The 21,685-nt window shown below is 52.0% G+C and overlaps 3 protein-coding genes across 3 annotated transcripts; 1 reads left to right on the top strand and 2 right to left on the bottom strand.

Annotated features, from left to right (window-relative positions):
- Positions 1–2,331: 2,331 nt before the first annotated feature.
- TGME49_217800 (hypothetical protein) lies at positions 2,332–9,396 on the bottom strand (the record flags this gene model as incomplete). Its single annotated transcript, XM_002371306.1, has 5 exons — positions 2,332–4,198; positions 5,237–5,375; positions 6,351–6,540; positions 7,142–7,208; positions 8,126–9,396. The coding sequence occupies 5 exons, from the start codon at positions 9,394–9,396 to the stop codon at positions 2,332–2,334; spliced, it is 3,534 nt and encodes a 1,177-aa protein (XP_002371347.1).
- A 5,315-nt stretch (positions 9,397–14,711) lies between these two features.
- Positions 14,712–15,436, bottom strand: TGME49_217810 (hypothetical protein; the record flags this gene model as incomplete). Its single annotated transcript, XM_002371307.2, has 1 exon — positions 14,712–15,436. Exon 1 carries the CDS (start codon positions 15,300–15,302, stop codon positions 14,712–14,714), a length of 591 nt encoding a protein of 196 aa, XP_002371348.1. The 5' UTR covers positions 15,303–15,436.
- Positions 14,926–21,456, top strand: TGME49_217820 (PCI domain-containing protein). Its single transcript, XM_002371308.2, has 9 exons — positions 14,926–15,530; positions 16,382–16,584; positions 17,088–17,260; positions 17,923–18,046; positions 18,445–18,539; positions 18,834–18,908; positions 19,351–19,565; positions 20,140–20,347; positions 20,601–21,456. The coding sequence occupies exons 1-9, from the start codon at positions 15,452–15,454 to the stop codon at positions 20,818–20,820; spliced, it is 1,392 nt and encodes a 463-aa protein (XP_002371349.1). The 5' UTR covers positions 14,926–15,451; the 3' UTR covers positions 20,821–21,456.
- Positions 21,457–21,685: the final 229 nt, after the last annotated feature.

Here is a 21,685-nt window from a genome sequence, read left to right on the forward strand (position 1 = left end):
ATTTCTTCTCTGCCCGCGTTCTCTGTGACCTCTGCGTTTCTTGAGGTCTGCGTCGCCATTCTGTGCAGAGCAGAGCTCCAGTGGAGAAACAGCGAGTCGATCGCACCAGTTCGACGACATGAACGCGGCGTCTTGCTAAAAAACCGTAGTTTTCCGATTTCCTTCTTCGTCCATCTTCTCGGCTTCCCTTTCCTTCCGTTCTCTCCCTGCGCCCTCCTCTGCTGTCTCCTGTCGACCGGGAACCGTCCAGCCTGGTCTGTCTTCGGTAACAGTTTATATAAGCATATGAATACATGTCTATACTCGTATGTACATACAGATATATATATATATATATGTACAGATCTATGTATGTAGAAATAATAGATGCATCTACTTGGTTGAAAGAATGTAACACTATGAATTCACGTGTATGCATGTATGTACGTATGTATGCATGAATATATATATGTATGTATGCGCATGCACTCGTACACTGGAAGACACTGTTTTCTGGCCAAGACTTAGAGTGACTTTAGCGTTTACGGAGCACCGCAGCGCAGTAGAAAAAGCGCAGAGGGAAAGTCGACCACTGGTGCAACAGGGGTGGAGCTCTGGATGTACACCCCAGACGAGGTCTCGCGTTGACTGCTGCCTCCTTCTTTCCACGCAACTCTCCAGGCTTTCTGGCACACACAAACGCGCCTCTCACGCATGTTCCGAGCCCCGTTGCTCCCCTGCGGAGGCTCTCTCTCGACTCTTGTGCACTCAGAAGATCTCTCGAGCGTTCTAGAGAGGCTACGCTTGGCACCAACCAGCTGCGGTGTGGAGACATAAAAAACGTACACCGTTTGCGTAAGAACCGTTCGTCCACTTGCTCAACACTTGGCAGTCGAACAAGAATCTGGTCACATCGTACAGCGTAGAAACAGTAGCCTGGAGACGACCACAGGGAATCTCTCAACAACTGTGCAGCTCTCAGTCGATGTCCGCGATCGTTGCGATAAAAACGGAGAGATCGACGAACTCCGTGGAAACGAACATCAGGACGAAGCCGACTCAAGACGTGGAGTCTGCTTTCAGATCTCGTTTTGAGGTGCCGCGACGTCCACTCGAGCTCCGCAGTGGCTTCCGGCGTCGCTTGGCTGCCTCTCGGATAGACACAGCTTGTTCACATGTCCGTTTTCTGGCACTACGCTCGATTTCGTTCACTCGGGAAGATAGCATGCAACAAGACATCGAATCGACTCACCACTTAGATTCACAAAAGGACATCGCTAACCTATATATATATATATATGTATATAGTATATATACGCGCAGCATGACCTGTAACCAGTCAGGCGTTTCCTTTTCATCGAAAAAAAAGAGCTCAGGAGGAAGGACCGAGTGGAGGAGAACGCGGAAGCTCAGTGAAGAGGAGGCAAAAGCCGCTGACGCACGAAGAACCATGACGCCAAGGGGGAGGGTAAAGTTGAGGCGATTCAGCAGCAGGAGGAGAGACGGAAAAAAGCAGCCGTGGCAGACAGCAGGAGAAAAAGGCATGCAAGAGAGAAGAAAGAGAAAGTCTCGACGAGGAAACGGTCGGAGACCACGGGTGAATGCGGATGGACTCGCGCGTCTGGTGGTGTTCATGAGGAACGGAATGTTATGTTCCAGGGAAACCGGTCTTTGTTCACCCTTTCTCTTGCAGCATCACTGCCTGCACGCCCTAATAATCCTACACTACAAATATATATGCACACATATATATAGTATATATATATATATATGTACATGTGTATATAAGTACATCTATACATATATATATATATATATATGGAGTGATATATGTATAAATGTAAGTACAGGTTTACATATATATTCGTGAGAGGAGTGGACCTCGTAGACCACTACAGCGACGAGGACCTCTCTGATCCCCTTGGACGCGTTAGGGTGTCTTCGTTTCTCGCGCTGATGGCGCCCACTGCGTTATGCCCTTTTCTGAGTCGGCAGACCGTCGCATTGTCCCCTCTGAGGCTCCGACACTGTCGCCGGCAGAAGATGGAGAGATCCACCTCCATCGTGTCTGCGGTAGCTTTTCTGAAAAAGGAACGCGTTGGCGAGATCCGTCTCTCTCCCTCTGGTCTTCTTGCCTCTCCTCAGTACCTTCCTCGCCCTCTGAAAAAAAGTACTCTAGATCCCTCCAAGTCGTCAACGGCTTCGAGTGTTTATTCTGCTCCTCAGCATTCGCTGTCGGAACCTGTGCATCCTCTGGACCGTCCCTTGTTCGCAAAGCAGCGATCTCGAAACGCCAGTGCTCAGTCTCTACAGACGCCAGTTCAGTCAGTCGCTCCTGGGGCGTGGACCCTCTCAGGTTTCCCCGGCTCTCTCGCGCTTGTCCCGATGCCTGTTCTTTGTCAGCGTTCGTAGACAAGCGAGATAGTCACTCGCCTCCAGGAAGCGCGTTTCGCAGTACACACTTGCGGGAGGAGCCTGGGGTGAGAACGCCTGCAGGAGCATCTGCAGCGCGAAGAAATGGCGTCGGTCGCGGCCTCGTTCTGCGAGTTCCGCGAGAACCGGCGCGGCGAGACAAGGCGCTCTGTGAACACTCGTGAAAACGTAGTGAAGCGTGAAGGCAGGCTGGGCGACATGCAGTCGTCGCCGTCGCCGTTCTTCGTTCGCGCTCGCGCTCGGACTCGCCGCGCGTTCCGTGGAGCTCGCAGAGTCTCTTGCAACGGCAAGACTTTCTGTCGACGAATCTCTGCACCCCACACTGGTGCCATCGACAGGCGAGACGGGCGGCAGAGGCGGGAGCTCGAAAGACTCTGACGATCGTCCTGTGGAGGGAGAAGAAACGGCGTCTGTGTCTCTTCCCTGTTTGCAGACGCCGGCGTCCTGCGTGCCGACGTGGTGTGCGTTGAACGCCATTTGCCGGTCGATGCTTTCGCCTTCTGCTCCTGCGTCTCCGCTGCGTTCTTTGTCGTGTGTCTCTTTCTTTCTCCCTGCTGCTTCTGCGATCTCCACTGGGGCTCGGCTGGTCGACGCGGTGCTGCGCTTCCAAACTGCGGTCTGGCGGCTGCTCTGCGCTTCCTGCTCGAATTCGACTTTGCCTGCGTTTCTGTTTCTCTCTGCACCGGCTTCCACGGTGGTTCGGTCTAGTGAAGGCAGCGATGGGTCCGAAACAGGCGCGACGTCTGTCGTTACCGACTGCCGAGATTCTTCCTGCACAAATGGCGAAAACGCAGGCTCTACGGCGATCCGCAGGGAAGGCTCTGAGTCCTTCTGTTCCTCGGTCTGGGGTCCTTTTTCCTTCCGCGCCGTCGCCAACCAATCGTGAATGGGTGTCTCATGTCTAGTAAGCTCTTCTTCCTCTATCGTGTCATTTTCGCGTTCGCCTCTCTCCGACGCGCTCCATGCTATCCCGTCAACTTCCGCCGCTTCTCTTACTCCTTCTTGCTCCGCAGTTGCTTTCCTCTCAGATCTATTCTTTCTTGCTTCTTTCACTTCTGCTTCGTTCGTTTCTGCTGCTTCTCTCTCTGCTGTTTCTCCCTGTGCTGCTTCTCTTGCTCTTTCATTGTCCACAGTATCTTCCCTCGCACATTCGTGGTTTTCTCCTCCTTTCACTGCTGCTTCGTCTCCCTCTCCTCCGTCTTCTTCTGTTCCCTCACCCTCTGTTGTTCCACTCTTTGTGTCTGTTGGTGGGCATGGGGACGAGAGACGCCTCCTGTCTTCTGAAGCTCCGCCAGCAACCGGCGCCTCGGTTTTGCCTGCCGCTGCGGAGGGAGACGGGGAAGCGCTTTTTTCAAGGGGGTTCACGGCCTCGTTTGGGTTGTCGTCCTTTCTCTCTTTTCTCCTTCTCTCTCTCTCCTGTCCCTCGCGTTCTCGCTCTGTCGTCTTCGCCGCGTCGGCCGCCGCTGCTTGCCTGCCGCACTGGTTTCTCTCGCTCGCGCGCGCTGCTTTACTGGACAAACTGTCTGCCTGCAGCTTGCGTCCGGCTTCGCGGAAGCCGAGTGCAGTCTCCACGTCGGTCTCGAGAGACTCGAGCGGACTCTCCGCGGCGAAGTGGAGCGACAGCGAGTAGCTGAAAAGATCTTGGAGAACATAGCGCGGCCGTGGTAGCAGCAGCTCCTTGACTGGCCAGTCTTCTCTGGAGAAAACTGGACTTCTGCTCTCGGGCAGGCGCTGCGTGTATGTGTACGGCGAGAAGAGCAGCAGACTCCAGGTGGGGTCTCGACCCCTGCGAGGTGAGAGAGAAGAAGAAATCAACAGCGGCGGCTGCCAGCCAGTTTCCTCGCTTCTCTTGGTCGACGCTTCTTCACGCGCCTCTCCAAAGGCACCGAAGGAAGACGCAGAAGAAGGAGGAGACGAAAAGGGAGGGGAAGAAGGAGAGGGAGAGAGATGCGAAGGAGGTCGAGGAACAGGCGTCTCAGGAGGGAGACAAGCTGAAGGGAGAAAAGGAGAGAACGAAGAGGGAGAAGGCGGCGGAGAAGAAGGAGAGAGAACTCGAAATGCGTCTCGGTGAAGGTGACCGAACAAATGGGCGAGAATCACATCTGAGAACTGCCGTGTTATCTCCAGGTAGCTGAACAAAACAGGGTTTCCGAACTCAGCTGGTCACTGGTACACACTGCCCTCGTCGCCTTCAGAAAGCGACCTCGAAGGAACAGACGCCAGGAGACATCTACGGCATGAAGCACCCTGAGACACAGCCTGCGATCGATGAAGTGACCTTGGAGGAGTCTCCGCCTCCGACGGCGAGGCGGAGACCCAGCGCCGACGCCTCGGTGTCTAGACGGACGGGCAAGGCGACTCAGCCGCCTCGACGCAGGAGGACTCGGTTACTTTGCTGCTCTAAAGCTGAATTTGAAGGACTGGCGCGCTACACGATGCTGTGGTGACCACTGCGTCACGTTGAGTCTGTTCAACGTCTCGCTTCAAAAGGCTGTGCGTATCCACCAAAGCTCCCCGACGCGGTGCAGGGAAGAGGAGCAATGAACTCCAAAGCGGACATCTCAGACTTGTCTCGGGAGCAACAGAACAGATGAATGTCGGAAGTCACTCGGTCTCCAGAACGAATCATCTTTGCACCGGTTTCGTCTGCTGCTGGAGCCGATTTCATAGACTCGAAGAGAGTATTGAACCGCCTCAGAAAGCAAAACTGCATTTCTCCTTTCAGCGCCCCCTTCTATAAATAATCATGAAAAAAAAATAAACAAATATATATATATATATATATATATATACATTTGAGTGCATGCACGTTTCACTGCCTCACCGTCGTGTGAATTTCGCCTTCCACAGCGGCTTGCTTCTCCCCTCGAACCAGTCTTCGGCATCCTCAGCCACCCCGGGAGGGATGTGTCCGGCCAAAATCACCTGCAGCAAGGAACAGGAAATCCGAGCCATGAAAAGACCTACCCGCTCACATGCACACTCGACAAATACAAATATACATATATATATATATATATGTATGTATGTATATACGTGGATGCATGTGAATGCATACGCATATTTATGTGCAGACAGAGACTCCTTTCCGGAGGCACTCGGGGCGTCTCCAGGAGTCGGGAGAAACGTGCTCAGGTAACCCAGTGAGGCCAGATTGACTCAGAGGAAAAAGGCAGAAACAGAAACGACTTTACATATATATTTAAAAATATCGATGAACAGAGAAACGCACGAGATACATCTATAGATCTATGTGAACATATTGAGAGATACATGAATATATACATGACTATATGAAATACACGTAGAAATATATATATATATATACATATATGCTATGCTGTACAAATACACGTATTCAAACTTGGAGAGGTGTGTGTACATTTATACGCTATTCAGAGATATCGACTGCACATGAAGGAGAAGTATGCTAGAGAGAGAGGAAAATGTGCTCTGGAATTGCTTCGAGTTTCATAACTCGTGAAGGAAAAGAAAGGATTGAGACGGAGGAAAAACAAAGCTCCACCTGATGGCGTCGAGCGCGAGCGGAGCGAAGCCGTGCCTCCAGCCAGGCGAGCTGACCGTCTACAGGAAAAGGTCGGAAAACCGAAACGTTCAAGTTTCTATCAGTTTCGCGAGAAGTGAATCGAGAACAGAACACGATACTTTTCGAGAGCACCAGTGGAAACATTTTCATCGGTAGCAGATTTGAGAGCAGACCCAGAAGCGCCGCGGCTCTCAGTGGGTCCTAGGACGGCATTAGAGACAACAGCTTCAGCCTTTGTTCTCCAAGGAAAACGCTTAGAAGCAATCCTGCACCGGATACGGTCAGCATAAAACACAGCTTCTAAACGCCCGCAAAGCACGCGAAGTTCAGGTTTCCGTGAAGTCTATTTAAAACAACAGGGTCGGTGGAAGCGGAGTGGCAAGAAACCTACGAGGATCATCTTGTTCTTCGTCACTTTCTCTGGCGCCCTCTGTCGTTTCAGGAGTCGAGGAGGAAGAGACAGGGGAGCCTCTCGGGTCGTCATTAGCAGGCACAGAGTAGAGAAAAGAATTGAGCACCAGAACTCGAATGTTCGCTCTCGATCTCAAACGCGTTTCATAGTAGAGACCTCGAAGAAAAGTCTGAAATCCACCGCCACAGAAAATGGAAAGAACAAGAAGTCAAACCGGCAATCAAACAAGAGGACGAAACACCCACGGACAGAGATCAGAAACGTGTATGAGGCCACAAAACACTCGCCTGGAGAGGCACTCGCTTTCCGATTTTGTCTGAAAAGCTGCTCTGCTTCGTTTCCCCTTGTCCCAGAACACTGGCATTTGTTGGGATGAAACATACCAACCACACACGCAAGGGCGGAGGTAGGTCTGTCGAGTTTTTAACTAAACATGCAAAGAACACTAGGGAGAAGTGAACACGCTGTCTCTTCCTCCATTCAGTATTTCCGTTTCCCACTGGCTCTTAGCCACTCCCCTTTCGGAACGCGTACACTTCGCCTATTCGGCCAACATGTAGCCAACCTACTCGACCTTCCTCGATGTACGAGAGCAGTACTGCAGTACTCTTCGGGCTCGTAGAATGCATGCGCGTTGCGAAACTGCGGTTGTAGTGCGTATTTGTGTACAGTTTTGTGTACCACATTGTTCTTCCTAGATTTTTCCCTTCAATTCACACGGAACCGTTTCTTGAAGCCTAACAGCTAGCTCCTTTCACCTGTTAGCTCACCTCTCTATTTCGTTTGTCTAGAGGGAGCACGCCTTGCCACAGCTCATACAACCTCTTTCTCCATTTTCTGACAGACAAGTGCGACAACAAAAGGAAGAGAAAGTCCCCAGGCGACTCGTAAGGGAGGAACAAACTGATCCGAATACGACAAGGACGTAGAAGGCAAGGACGGCACACGTGGTCACTGGGGGACGGACTCCCGTCCTTTCAAAGGCGCGTTCACATGGCTTTCCAATTTCTTGGGTTCTGTCGATGGATTTCTTTCTTGAGTGAGGCACTCAAACGAAACGCAAAAACTGAGAACGGACGACGCACTGGGAAGCTGCCCGAGACCGAGACGAAAGAGGCATATCCTGGTCCCCCGCGACAAAAATCAATTGGACATTTTCTCTCATTTTCGCCGCATCCTCGGAACGTTCTTCGTCCGTGTGGTTCTCTTGGGAGAGCGAAGTAGAGGAAGATACGAAGAACGGTGAATGCCTCCGAGGATATGAGAAACGAGAGGGGGAAAAGCGCCGAACTAATTGTTCCGTTGCCTTCTGCAACGCTGCCCACCTGAGCAACACCGGAAAGAAAAGCAGAGAGAACAATCACGAAGATCTCGAAAGCGCCCTGAACACATGTCATCTGTACGTTTCTGTTAGATCTGCATAGAAACGGATGGGGAAGTGCACGTTGGTAATCGGGTTCGCGCTAGAATAAGTGCGTATAAAAAAACATGTGTGCCTCTTCACGCCGACATGCCTAAGCAGAAGCTCGTGGATGTGTTTACGTACATGCAGATATCAGCACAGAACAGGGACCTTGTTCCAGTAAAAGAAATCACGGAGGGGCGAGTAACAGACGAGTAGCTGGCGTCGGCAAGCGTCATCCTCCAGTTCAGAACACAGCAGTTTGTTGACCCAGAACAGCATTCTATGGTCTTTTAGGTCTTCGGCTTTTCGGCGCCGGCACTGTGTTTTCCAGAAGTTATTTTTCACTTACTGTTCCTCCTCGTCCTCAAGACACGCCTTCCCTGCAAAATCCCCTGTGACGAGTATCGCCTCAATGGGTGTCCGCGCGAGACAGAGCCTTCTGTCAACGACATCTTGTTCCTCGGTCCACGCCTCTCTTTCCTTTTCCCTTTCTTTTCCTCCATCATCTCTTCCGTCAGCCTTCTCTTTGCCTTCGTCCTCTTCTGTGACTCGGTCGAAATATGTTTTTTGTTCCTGCCGGCTTGGCTCCCGCAGCTCTCGGCGCGCGCCTGCATGTGCCGCGCGCCGAGGAGCAGCCCCCCAGGTCGCTGGTCGATCTGTGGGCTGCGTCCGCTTTGTCCCTTGAACATCTGCCGTGTTGAAACTTTTCGGGGCGTAATAGCGTGGAACATACTCATCCCCGAATGCAGAGCTATCGGAATAGAATGAGGGCACAGAAGATTCAGCACCTGCTTTGTTGCCGTCCTCTGCATGAGGCGACCCGTGAGGCTGTTCGCTTTTAACTGGGGGGAGGAACCTAGCTTGATCTCCTGACCCGTAGGAACTGTTAAAAGCGCGTTGTGCTCCTGAACTATGCAGTGGGTCTTGAGATTGCTGGGCATACGCCTCTGGAGCATTGGGGACTTGGTACGGCCAGGCTGGCTGCTGGCCAATATCGAAATAGCCAGCTGCTGGATCTCTCGCTGCATATGCCCCAAATTGCCGCTCTGGAGATACACCGCTTGAAAAGGCATAATGGGGTAACCTGCTCACAGGGGGATTAGGAAAACTCGAAGGGTAGCCGCCAGTCGAGTAGTCCATTTGTGACTGCTGCCCCGGCATCCTAGCTGGCTGTCTAGGAGGAACTTGGAACGCACCAGCCGGAGTAGCAGAGGGCCAAAACGTGTCCCTCTGTGAAGTTTGCGGATCTCCAGCAAGCAAGCTTTCATTAAGTCCGTAGCGCCCAGTCGGGTCTTCCACCTGGCTATAAGAGGCCTCCTTGTGCGATCCAAAAGACGACGCCGACAGCGGCGAGTCCTCAGGGGACGGAAAACCGGGGTACATGTGGAAGTACCCTTCGCCTTGTTGCCCCCCTTGTGGCCCTCCTGGCGGGTTGCTAGGAGTTCCAGAGAGCCAAAGAGGGTTTGGTCTCGAATGCGGAAGGGATGAAAACCCTCCGTGATTCATGTGTGCACCAAAGTACGTGTGAGGCAGCTGCGGAACGCCCGCCACAGGCTGTATGTACACCTCCGGTTGAACTCCGGGGGTTCCTTGCTGTGCGTACGCGTCCATAAACGGCATTTCTCCTTTGGTTGAAGACACAGTTTGTCCGTACTCGTGAAACGGGTCCACGTCTGCTCGAGTACCTCCGTCGACGTTTGGACTAAGAAACGGTGGCACAGCTCCACTAACTTGTCCGTACGCGTTGTCAGAGAGTTCCACGAATGGTCCAGGCTGTGTGAAAGCTGCTGTCTGTCGGTGCCTGGGCCATTCAGCCCGACCAGCGTAATAGGACTGTAACAGCGGTGGATCCCCTTCCGTATGCTGTTCATACTTTGCAGCCTGGCCACCTTCATGGGGCGCAGGCTGTCCGCTAACTTGCAACTGGATACTTCTGGGGACTGCGGGCTGCGTATACATGAAAGACTGACTAGGTTCCAGAGGAACCTGTGGTTCTCTAGATACAGCAGCGGGACTAGGCGCTGCTGATTCGGATGGGCCATAGTGCCAATATCCCTGGTAGGGGTTGATGACTGTGGGGGGCTGTCCGTGAGTCTGAAACTGACTACCCCACTGTGGTGGTTGGCCATAACTAGTCCACGGCTGCTGGCCGTACGTGGCAGCAAATGCCGAATACGCGCCTTGCCGATCATGCACCTGGGGGGATGGTCCCACAATTGAGGGAGCCGTTGGAGAGCCGGCGAATTCCCACCACCGCGGCGACAAAAATGAAGACGAGGCACCTGGAACTGTTTCTGGAACGGGCAGATGCTCGCCAGTCTCAGACCTCTCGCCTGGCGTCTCGCTTCCGAAGTCATTACATCTTCCAAAGGAACAGAACGTATAATTTTGAGCAGAATTATCCGTTTGTCTGTCCAGTGGTGGGGGTGAATGTCTCTCTTGTACGCCAACTTCGGCAGCCTCGGTGCCCGCTTCCTTCGTTTCTTCTTCGAACCCGTCCAGCAACGATTTGTCGCGTTCTCGACTAGAGTGTTTCCCCTCACCTTGTCGGTCCTTCTGATGTTCTTGACTATGCGCTTCTATCGTGTGATGGACTGTCTTTTTCAAAGAGACCAGGGATTCGATTTGATTCAAAGCAGTCTCCAAAAGCAGGAGTGGCGCGCTACAGCCCTTCCGGCCGAAGGGGAACTCAAGTCCTTCCATTTTCCAAATATCATCATCTTCTGTGTCACCCCAAACCGAGCTGTTTCTGCGGCTGGTGGTACTCCCCCTCTTTCCGTACTTCTGTTCACTTGTGTCTTCTTCATTTGCGTTGGCATGGGTCCATCTCGCCTTGTGCCTCTCGTCCGCCGGCTCCGGGTCGGCGGGTGGCGCAGTGCCTCCTCTCGGGAGAAGCAAGTCCTGGAATGTCACTTGCTCTTTGTCCTTTCCCTCTTCACGGTAATCCCATCTCCCCTCCCACTCGTCCCACTTCATTTTACCTTCTGACGAGTTGCCAGGGATTCCCGTCGTTTTCGTCCGTTGGGCTCCCGCCTTCCTGCAAGCAGGCTCGCCTGCCACGCCTCGGCCCCAGTAACCTGGTTCATAGTACGGGTCGATATCTAGGTCGGATAGCCAAGCGATCCTGAAAGACTCTTCGATACAAAGTGAGCGCAACGGCGACGTTGCTCTCTGTCTGCTCCAGCCCAACAGCTCCCCGAACGAATCCTCCAAAACGCTACGCTGTTTGTCGCTTTCTTCAGTTCGCCCGACTCCCTTGTCAGACCGTAAAGCAAGGAATCGTTCAACAGACGACGGCGAAGGAGGCAAGGAAGGTCGGAAACTTTCATATTCGCCGCCAAACGACGTCGTGTTGTCCATACTGTGTTTCTCGGCTTTCTGACGGGGATGGATACTTGGCATTGTTCGTGAGTGTGTCGCGGGATCACGTTTCTCTGTAGGGACCAGAAGCTCTAAAAAGTGTGTAGTAGTCGACGAATGGTTCCGGGCGTTACTACTAGCATCTTCCTCTTTTTCCCTTTCTACGGCAGCTATAATTCTCTCCTGTTTTTCCTTCCCCCCATGGTGGACTCTGTTTGTCCCGCTTTCTTCTTTTTTGCCGCATGGTTTGTCTCGATTTCGGCTCTGTCCGCGCTGAGGCGAGATCTCTATTTCATCTTTCCTGTCGCAGCCGTCTTCTCTGCTTCGACAGCGACTTTTATTCACTTCACTGTTTCGGCCGCCTGTGTCTTCCAAGCTGTCCTCCCCCTTTTCCTTTCTTAAACTGTCTGGTGCCACCTCTCGAGAAGACGAAGCCTCGACAACCGGTAAGGCAACGAAGGATGAGTGAAGTTTTCTTTCATTCTCATCGGGCAACGGAAGCATAGTTCTTTTGGTGTGCCCGTCTGCGTCTTCAAGATCTGACAAAGTAGGGAAAGACGTGGCGGCGGTCATCATTGGCAAAGGGAAGTGCGTCGGCTTCAAAGAAAACAAGCCAGCAGCACATCCGACGAAGTACACGCAGGCGAGGAGAAAAACCTGAAGAGACCCTCCGGGAAACCTCAAGTGCCGAACAAGCGGAAAGTGTTTCCTTTGCCGTCTACGTCTTTCGGCACGGAAGGGAGAGCCACAAGTTAAGAAAACGCCTGCGGTCGAATTTACAGTGGAAACGCGTGGAGGGAAGGAACGGAAAACATGGGAAGAGCTAGATGGGAAATAAGCAATGCTTAGCCCTAGAGATGGCGGAAGAAAAACTCGATTCGATTTTGTTTGCAAAACAAGATTCCTTTGGGTGAAGGCGGATGTCGCCCCCAGCCCATCGGTCGGTCTCGTTCCGTCGTGCAGAACTGCAAGGGACCCGCCTTCGTGTACGGCTTTCTGACCACTTCTCTTCCAGCGTGCACCTTTTGCCAAGACTACTACCGACTGTGATATACTTTTTCGGCTCGAAAGCAAACAAGGAAGCAAGCGTGTTGCCTCGTTACACGAGACCCAGCGCTTGACGATCGCAGATGGTCCAAGCCAGGAGGGTGCTTGCCGTACTCGCGAAATGCCCTTCGGAAGCAAATGCTTATCCTTGGCAGGTACAACCACTAGGAGTTTCTCGAAATTTGATGAGACACGCGATTCAAGAGGACTCCTGTCCTGAGCTCTGAAGAGTAGTAGGAGCAGCGCTTCTGGTGGTGTGTGTAAGCCACACTGTGAGGCCAGAAAGAGGAGGAAGTTAGCGGTAACGATAGACAGAAACGCAGGGGTTTTGTCGATGTTGCTGGGGTGGTTCGCGTGAACGAAGCAGGTCAAGTTGAGACCCAGAAACGACGAGAAAAACAGCAGAACGACCCGTGTACAGTAGTTGAATGGCGACGGCGAAATGGACGATACCTCGCGGCTGTACCGATTCGAACACGGGGTAATGTCAGACATCCGTCTCTCCTTCAGAAGAGCAGAGAGTTGTGGACACAAGATCAAGGCTGTGTCAATCGCGTGTGCTCTCAACGCGTGGACAAATTCACGGCGGACACACGCTGCCGAAATGTCGTAGCGTTGTGTGAGAAACCTCAAAACGCCTATCCGTACTTGTGCCTCCGTGGCATTGCGGGCGCTGTGAGAGCGACCTGTAGAAAAACGATTTGTTACGTTTCTCTTCCGCCGTATCGCTTGCCAAGAGTTGCTAATGCCGCTGGATTTACAATGCATCCGTTCCTTGCCCTTTGCATGCAGAAAGAGAAGCTTCGCTCTTGCATTTGGCTGCTGACGCGCCATCCCTCTTGAAAACCGCAAGGCTGAAGCGGAACCATGCTGGCTACGAGTGTGGTGCAAAGCAAAGGAAGCGAACAAGAAGTAAACGCGCAAGTCGAGTTTCCATGCCCAGTATAAGAGACTGAGAAACATACGGTGGACTCTTTCAAGTAAATGGAAGAATCGCTTGACTGCCGAATCTCAGTTTTTGGCCAGCGTTCCTCGTTGGCCCGCCTTCCCCGATCCCTCTGTTTTCTGAGCCAAGACTCCCTAATTGTTCCCACTACGAAAACGGGAATCGGTGCACAAACATTCTGTGTATTCCCCATGACTACCCAATCAACAGAAATGCCTTCTGTTTCCCAGTGTCTCCAGCCTTGACTTCGCTGGACGCTGATTAGCGAGCGCATGTCTCACCATTTGTAGGGTAAAGAATCGTGCGCGTAGCATTTCTATTCTTGTCAAATGATTTTATATGCTTTTCCCTTCCATTCTTTCCACAAGTTCGTTGACCGGACTTACAGTGCGAAAGCATCACTCACAGACCTGGCGAATCATTACAGTCGGCCGGCTTTCCCTCATCTCGTGGAGCAATGTTTGTATAGATAGGATCCACATATACAAGACATAATGTTTCAGACGGTCTGTGTATGTTTCGCATACAGTGCGTTCGTGCAAGCAAATGTTTCACAAGTGAAACCTACACCTAAATGTGCAACCTCAGAGAGTTTTTCAAGCAGGTCGAGTAAATATGACCACTACACTGGAACGATAGAAAACGTTACGCGCACTGGCAGTGCATGAATTGACCAGATTGTCTAATCGTCTACTTGGCCGAAAGAGGTTTTCCTCGGTAGCTGCTCTTCACTCTTTCCTCTGTCTTCCGCTAGTGTGTGACTGCCGTCCTGCTCCATTCCGTGTGCAGCTCCGATGTTGAGAGAGGGAGAAGCAACCTTCACAGCAACCGCCTTGGTGCACGTCGCGTAACTGTGCTGAGCTCTACCCTTTGGACAAAGCGACAGACGAGGGCAGTATCAAACGTTTCTGTACGAATTCACCTTGGCTGCGTCTCTTCCTCGACTGTCCAACAAAAGGAACGACTGCGAACATTCGCACATGTATAAGGGAAGCAAACCTTTATGGCTACACTTTTCTGAAAGGTAGAAACAGTTCTCGTGTGAGGAACCTCCTCAGTGCAGTGCCTGTCACCGATGTACAGGTGGAACGATCTTCATTTCTGCACACCGTAAAGAGCATGCAGAGGAAGCCTTATGCAACCAAATGGGTGCACAGCCTTCCTCCTAGAAGGGTGAAAAACAGTGGAACTGTTCTTCGATATCCAAAGAGTCTACTCGTGTGTCTAGCTCCGGTGCTGTCGCCTCAAACAGCGGTAAACTGTCCCTGAGCTCTGATCGTAAAAGGCAGCATCACTCCCGTCTACAGAGAGGATATAGGAACAGATTCAACTTTCGTTTCGGCGAAAATGCTTCACTAATGATTCCTTGTTCAGAGAGTCAGATGCACAGTTAGATGGCGTGCCTCTTTGTGCCCGTTTGTCGTTTGTAAACGCCCCTGCGCCACCCCCAACTGAGCCGCCTCGACTGAGACACGGGAGTAGTACCGTAAGCAGAGATCTTCCTTTTCAGCGTCATCCCGAACTGTAGTGCGAATGACGAATCTCTGAGTCCCCCCTTTCCCCAGAAAACGCGTAGGTGGTGTCACCTCTTTTGTGTCGGAGATGGGAGAGCGATGGCTCCATCACGAAGTTTCACGAAGTCGCTGTCTCTTCGGTGACGTCCCTCACACCCTCTGTCGGCGCGCTGTTGCCTGCATGCAGTCGCGGAAAATGTGGGGGAAGAAGGAAAGGACGGCTCTCGAAAAACAGACGGCAAGGCGCTGCTTTTGCACACTGTTCCGACGAGAACTTTCTGTGGAGCATGTGCGTTGAAACATTGACTTTTATTCTCGTGTTCCTGTGTCTTTGCAGAGTGACAGGGCGACGCCGTTCGCAGCCGCTTCTCTCGCTCTCGTGCCGCGCGCCAGTCTGTCTCCTTGCCTCTTTTCTCCGGTTCTTGGTCCTCTCGAGTTCGCAGTTTCTCTTGTCTCAGTTCCTCCTTTCCTTTGTTTCGCTCCTCGCCTCCTGTTTCCCCACTTTCTGAGCTCTCTTCCAGGCCTGCTTTCTGCGACATCCAAGCTTCAGGTCGGTTCTCCGCCTGCTCGTTTGCAACGCTGCCTCTCTTCGTCGCATGCTTTCCTTTTCTGTCTTTTCCTGCCCGGCACTGCCCTCCCGTTTGATTCTGGGGATCCATACTCCCCGTTCCTTGAAAGATACTTCGAGCACCCGCGGCGATTTCCTCCTTTGCCTCTTCGCCGCTCTCCCTCCTGTCTGCCTTTCACCTATTCCGTTCTCTCCTCACCCTTTCCCCGAAAACCTCTCTGCCGTGCAAATTCTGAAAAAATGACGACCTTCGTCCCCCTCGCAACCGACGGTGACGGAACCGCCTCAGCCGTCGCTGTCGGCGACTGGCTTCTCCAAAGTAGGTTCCTCGATTCTTTCTTTTTTCTGTTCCTCCCTCTGTCCCTGTTTTCTGCGTCAGCTTTCTCACCGACTCCACACTGGCGTCTTCTTCTTTGCCCCCAGTTTCCTCGGGCACAACTGCGATGCGCGCTGCTACCTCCATTTTCTTAAACTCGCAGCGCCGCCTTTCGATTCGAGCGCGCGGCCTCTCCTTCAGTTGCAACATGTCTCCTCTCAAAGAACTCATAGTGTGTCTGAACGCTACGCTTGCATCTTTTTTGTTTCTTAATTCCTTTTTCCCGCCAGATGGAGCTCCACTCCGTGTCTTGGGAGAGTATACACTTCGCGATGATGGCCTACTGGATGGATAAAAACGCGAACTGTGCCAGTTTTTTTTTCGTTGCGTCGGTCCTCGGTTCCGTTCCCTTCTGTGAACCTACCGCCACTCTACAAAACACAGACCGTCCTCGTTTCTTTCTTTTGCTTCTTTTCGCTGGGACATCGTCGTGAAATCTGCATCCCCAGCTCTCGCCGTTCTCTCTGGATCTCAGATCTTCTTCCTCGCACTGCTTGCCCCAGTCCCTTCGCCGCTATCGTGTCTCCTCTGGCTCCTCTCTTCTCCGTTTGATCTCCTCGTTTTCGTCCCTGCTGTTCTGAAAAGCGGCTCCTCTGTCGTCTTCTTGTCCGGGCGTCCCCCGTTGTTTTCTCTCTGTTTCTCTGTTTCCTTCCTCTCGTAGGCGTTCTCTTTCTCCTCTCTGTGTTTTTTTTGTCTCTCCACTGCGTTTCTTCCGTCTCTTGGCTGTCCCTGCTTTATTCCCCAGTGCCTCTCTTTTTAAGTTCACTTGTGTGCTCTCTGCGTCTGCCTCTCAGTCATCAACCTGAAGAATCCGTCGCAGACGCAGAGCTACTACACACAGTTCTTGGAGCAGTTCGACAAAGATGAGGAGACAGGTGAACAGAAGATTCGCGATCACTTTCAACTTTTCGAGCTGCTTCTCTCCCAGCACCAGCTTGTGTTCAACTACGCCACGCAGGCCAGACAGCCGGCTGCCGCAGAAAAAGGCGAGAAGCCGGTGAGTCCGAATGAGGGAGAACTCCGTAAAACACACAGTCTCTGCTCCGCTGGCCATTTTCCCTTTCTCGCCAGAGCGGCGTAATGATGAAAACAGAAACAAAAACGTCCTTACATACATGTATACAGAGAGCTTCGTTTCGGACTGCCTTAGGTATACGTATACGCATACATACATATATACATCCATACACACACATATATATGTATATACATATACACATATATATATATATATATGTAGACTTGTAGCGTATTTGTCTTTACAAGAACGAATGTGTATGCGCGTAGGACGCCGTCTCGAACGCGTTTTCGGTCTCCTCACGCGCCTGTTAATCTGTAGTGGATCCGTGGACACAAGCATAAAAAGTCTAGGCATTCGCCACCGAGTGTTGAAGGAGGGGACGGTGGCATACCTTTTGTGGGGTTTGCGGCAACGCGAGTGTGCGTCTTTCGTTGCATGCGGACGAGAGCTCGTGGCGTCTGTGGACATGGTTTCTTCAGCAGAACCGGAAGACCTTTCTGGAGGCGGTCCACGAAGTCGAGGAGTTCTTCACTGTGCTGATCGCCATGGTGGTTCTCCGCATCGAAAACGTAGAGCAGGCGGGCCAAGCTGCCGGCACACTCTGCTCTGTCTTCCGCGCCTCTACAGACATGGCGGAGTTCCGTCTGCGCCTGTACGTCTTTTGCGTTTTCTCAAGGCCTCTCTCGCCTGGCGCGGAGAGAGCCAGGCGGCTTGACGTCTCACTCTCGCGTAGTTCACTCGCGCTGCGGCCTTCTCGTTTCCGACGTCGAGGGGACCGTCTCCGTTCGCCTGCGAGCCACTGCAGATCTGAAAACATCCCAGTGGAACTGCATGCAGGTCAAAAAAACTAGGCAGACGCCGTAGACAGGGATCCGTGGATGCTGTCCGATGCACATGTCTATGCATGTGTGAAGACAGGTCTACACACAAGTATGCATTTGCTCAGATAAATGCACATCTGTCTGGTGACGCATGCGTTCGGAACTGTGTAAATAGGGAAAGTGTACATTTGCAGTGCGGCGATGTCCACGCGGATGTCCACGCATGGACGCGTTTCGTTCGCGCGGTGTGACTCTTTGATCGAAAATAATCTTTCGGCGCATGTTTTTTTTGTCTGTTTTTGTCGCTCTCCGCATTGCCCGCGTCGTTGGGCGAGCACGGCGCGGCAGCGAAGCGTCCGTCCCTGGTGTTCCTCGAGAGTCTAGCTTTCCTGTTTCAAGGCAGAGTCGGAGAGATGGCCCCAGTATCTTCCAGGTGACCACAAGCTCTTTATAGCCAGTCTTATGCCCCATATATTCGCCTTTCGCGTTGCAGGCTGCAGTCGCTGTACAATGCCTTCCCCCCCAGCTTTCCGTACCGCTTCCCGATCTTCGTGGCGACGCTCGAGTACGCGGCAGAAACGAACCTCTTCAGTGTCATGCTCCCCTACATTCGCTATGTAAGTCCGAAGCAAAGTCGAAGACGCAGAATCGTGCAGAACGAAACACAGGGCAGCAGACAATTCATATTTATGCCCCAGGTACAGTTGAACCGTTTTCCATATACGACGTTTACATATATATATATATATATGCTGGGTACTCGATTTGCATATCTGAAGCGCTTGGGTCCCTCGTCAAGATGGCTATTTGCACACGCAATTATGCCTGCATGCGTCCTAAGACGTGGACTAGATACACAAGTACTTACAAATGTATTCCTATATAAATAGTTATACATATATATATATATATATATATTTATATACGCAAATAGAGGTGGTTGTCCAGTGGAGAGAAGAGGGAGTGGCTGTATTTTTTTTCACCGTCTGTCAATTCATTTTCGTTTTTTTCTCAGATCAATGAGTGGATGCGCGACTGGAATCTGCCGCCTTCCTCCAAACGCCAGGTCTTCCTCATTCTCGCTAACGAGCTGAAGAAGCTGAAGAAGGCGTAAGTGGATGGGGTTCGAGACTTTCATATTTTTTGACTCCACAGAGTTTCCCCGAGTGTGTACGCCGCTGTCCCATCTCGGTATATACACGCATATGCATGCATATATATATATATATATATATATAATCCTGTGTGTTGCATGCGCTCACGTGACTCAGGTTTTCTGCTGTACATGTGAATGCGTTCGTTGTGTGTAGGCGAGCACATTCAGAGGCTCTTGCATGGCTTTTTCGTTCGCGGGTCAGTTTTACGTTTCTTTTTCGCTCTGTGCTGCATGCATTTTACCTTCAGAGATGAGGCCTATCCCTTCCTCAAACGGCACGTCCAGTTCTTCCAGAACGAGAAAGAAGAGATCCTTTCTAATGGGTACGATCAGTCAGCTGTATGTGTCTACGTTATCTGCCCTTCTTCCCTTATACAAAATATTTACACATATATGTATATATATATACACATATATATGTATATGTATATATATATATATATATGTATATGTATATATATATATATATATTGTGATGTTTATTTACTGGTAGGGAGGGGTATGCACATCTGGAGGTTTCGGCGTTTATTGGGGTTGCCGCGTCTGTGGTGCGATTTCCATTCGTTCTTCCAGAGGAGAGCGCCTCTTCGTTTTTCTCGCTGATGTGGGTGTTTCTCTGTTTTTTCTCGTTCTCCTTCGTCTCTCTTTTCCTTCACCGTTTCCGTCTTCTGCACTTCTTTTTGATCTCTGTTTCGTGGATGCGTTCCGCAGGATTCTGGTAGACGTTTTCAGAACGAAGAGTGGTGCCGTTTTTCGTTTTTGCAGCGCAACCATCTCCGCGGCAGTTGAGCTGGTAGAGGACAGCATTCGCCTACCGGATGTGATTGTCTTCGACGGCTTGATGGACTTGCATGCAGTTGTGCACCTGCGCAAGACTGCGCATGCTCCCCTCATTGAGCTGCTGCAAATCTTCGTCAATCAAGGCCCTAAGGAACTCGAAGCGTTCAAGAACAAGCACCCGCAAGTCTTCGAGGAGCACGGTAAGTGCGTTTCCGCGTTTTTCCAGGAACAGCTGGACTCGATCGTCGTGTGCCTGCGTCGTTTGGTTCTTACGAAGTGAGGAGCAAACGCCCTTTTTTCACATGATCAGCTTTTAGGGATAATTTTTTTGATGCCTGTTGGTAGGCTTAAGCAAGCGTCGCTGTAGGTCGTGTGTCGTTTTGCTACTCCGTCCAGAGAAATGGACATCACCCGTTCCTGGGGCGTCAGCTAAGCGTCGCAGCTCGCGTCCTTGCTGTTCTGAGTATCAGGAGGATCCGTCGGTCTATTAACTTCCTCGGTACATGGGTCTTTATGAGCTCTTGTCCAGAAGCCAATACATATATATATATATATATATATATAAAATATTTGGTCGATTATCTTTAGAGCTGCCCGTCAAAAGTTAATTTTTATCTTCTTTGGAACACAACAGCCTTTTGCCTGAACGCAGTTGGTTTTTTTGCCTTTCTTCTCTCAGGCCTCGTGATTTCGGCTTTCTCGGTTTTTCATGCGACAGTGGAGGTCTCCGGATGTCGAGCGTTTTCGTTCTTCGCGCTTTTGTGCGTTTCTCAGGACTGAACTACGAGCAGTGCCTGGGGAAGATCCGCCTGCTCGCGGTCGCATCTCTGGTTCACGGACGGAAGAAGGAAGTTTCCATTCGCGCAATTGGCGACGCACTGCAGCTCAGCGAAGCCGGCGCCGAGGAGGTCGCCGTCCAGGCGATCGGGCAGGGCATCGTGGACGCGAAGATCGACCAACTGGCTCGTGTGCTCCACGTCCGGTGAGAAGGGAACTCGTGGTGGAGCTCCAGAGAACATGTCGAGCAAACGCGGTGCAGTTGTCTTAGGCTCAAGCAGAGAATCGCTTGAAGTTCCCTCTTTAGACGCGAGAGATTCGTTTCACACGGCGTCCTGCGGTGAACGCTTTGCGCTTAGGGAGACAGAGGAGACAGAGAAAGAGGTCCACGTTCGAAAGAAGGTGAGGCTGTGCTGCTGACAAGAGATTGCTTTGCGAGCATGCGCGTTTTTCTGCAGATCCACCATGCAGCGCGAGTTCGGCCGCCAGCAGTGGGAGGAGCTGCTGGAACGCATTGACCACTGGAGCGAAGGCGTTCGTGCTCTCATGGGCTGCATGCAGAGTGTGAAGAATCAAGTCGCGTCTGCCGCTGCGTCTGCCGCAGGGTCCTCTCCAGGCGGTCTGGCTTCTCCAGGCGCCTCTCTGGCCTCCGGTGGCATCGCGACGCCTCAGCAGTAGTCGGGGGAGAGAGCGGACGAGACGAGCTGCCGGAACGGCGACGACTGGCGGTCTGCAGAAGTGAACAGAAGAAGAGTCCGAGCAGAGTGGAGGACTACAGCCCGGTCGGCTTCGTGTACAGAGTTAAACCAGATGTGGAGGAGAGAGGCAACGGATGCGTTCGTCTGCGGTCGACGCCTGCGGGAGACAAAACGACGGGGAGGAAGCGTTCAGGGGAGAACAAGGCGGAGGCCTCTCGACGGCGAGGGGGCGAACTCGGTGGTCTCGACGCGGTTCGGGAACCGATCGCCATTCTGGAAAACGTTAGGCGAGGGTCGTGCGCCTGGGAGGTTTCCGGTGTCTTGACTGCTGCTGTTTGCATGCGGTCGACACCCGTCCTCAGTGCGCCTGTCTCTCAATCGGTGGCTATCCGAAGCAGCGAGAAGACTGCGAAGAATGGTTCATGGCCCGCTGTTTCTAATTAGGAGAGCAGAAATCCAAAGGGGGAGACGAAAGTGAGGCCGACCCAGAGAGACCGCCCCACTGCTGTACACTTTGCGTGTCTTTTGCTTTTGAGAAAGGCGTTCTTTTTCCCCTGGTCAAGAGACACACGGAACCTGACAAGCATTTTTCTAAATTCATGTAAACGACATCCAGACACAAAATTGCTCTTCGAGACAAAAGCGTCCCTCCGGCAGGTGCTGTCTCTGACTGCGTCGCTGACCGCGCGCTTTTACCAATCCAGAAGACATGAAGAGACCCAGAGTCCTGTAGGAAATGGCCTTTTGGCGGCTCGAGGGTCGAACATGCGCATGCAGAGGCTCTCTCGTGGTTCGCCGTTGTTTGCGCTTCTAGATTGCATGCACAAAACGGTTGCTCTCTGTCC

The sequence above is a fragment of the Toxoplasma gondii genome, chromosome XII, assembly GCF_000006565.2.
Source record: "Toxoplasma gondii ME49 chromosome XII, whole genome shotgun sequence".
NCBI lineage: Eukaryota > Apicomplexa > Conoidasida > Eucoccidiorida > Sarcocystidae > Toxoplasma > Toxoplasma gondii.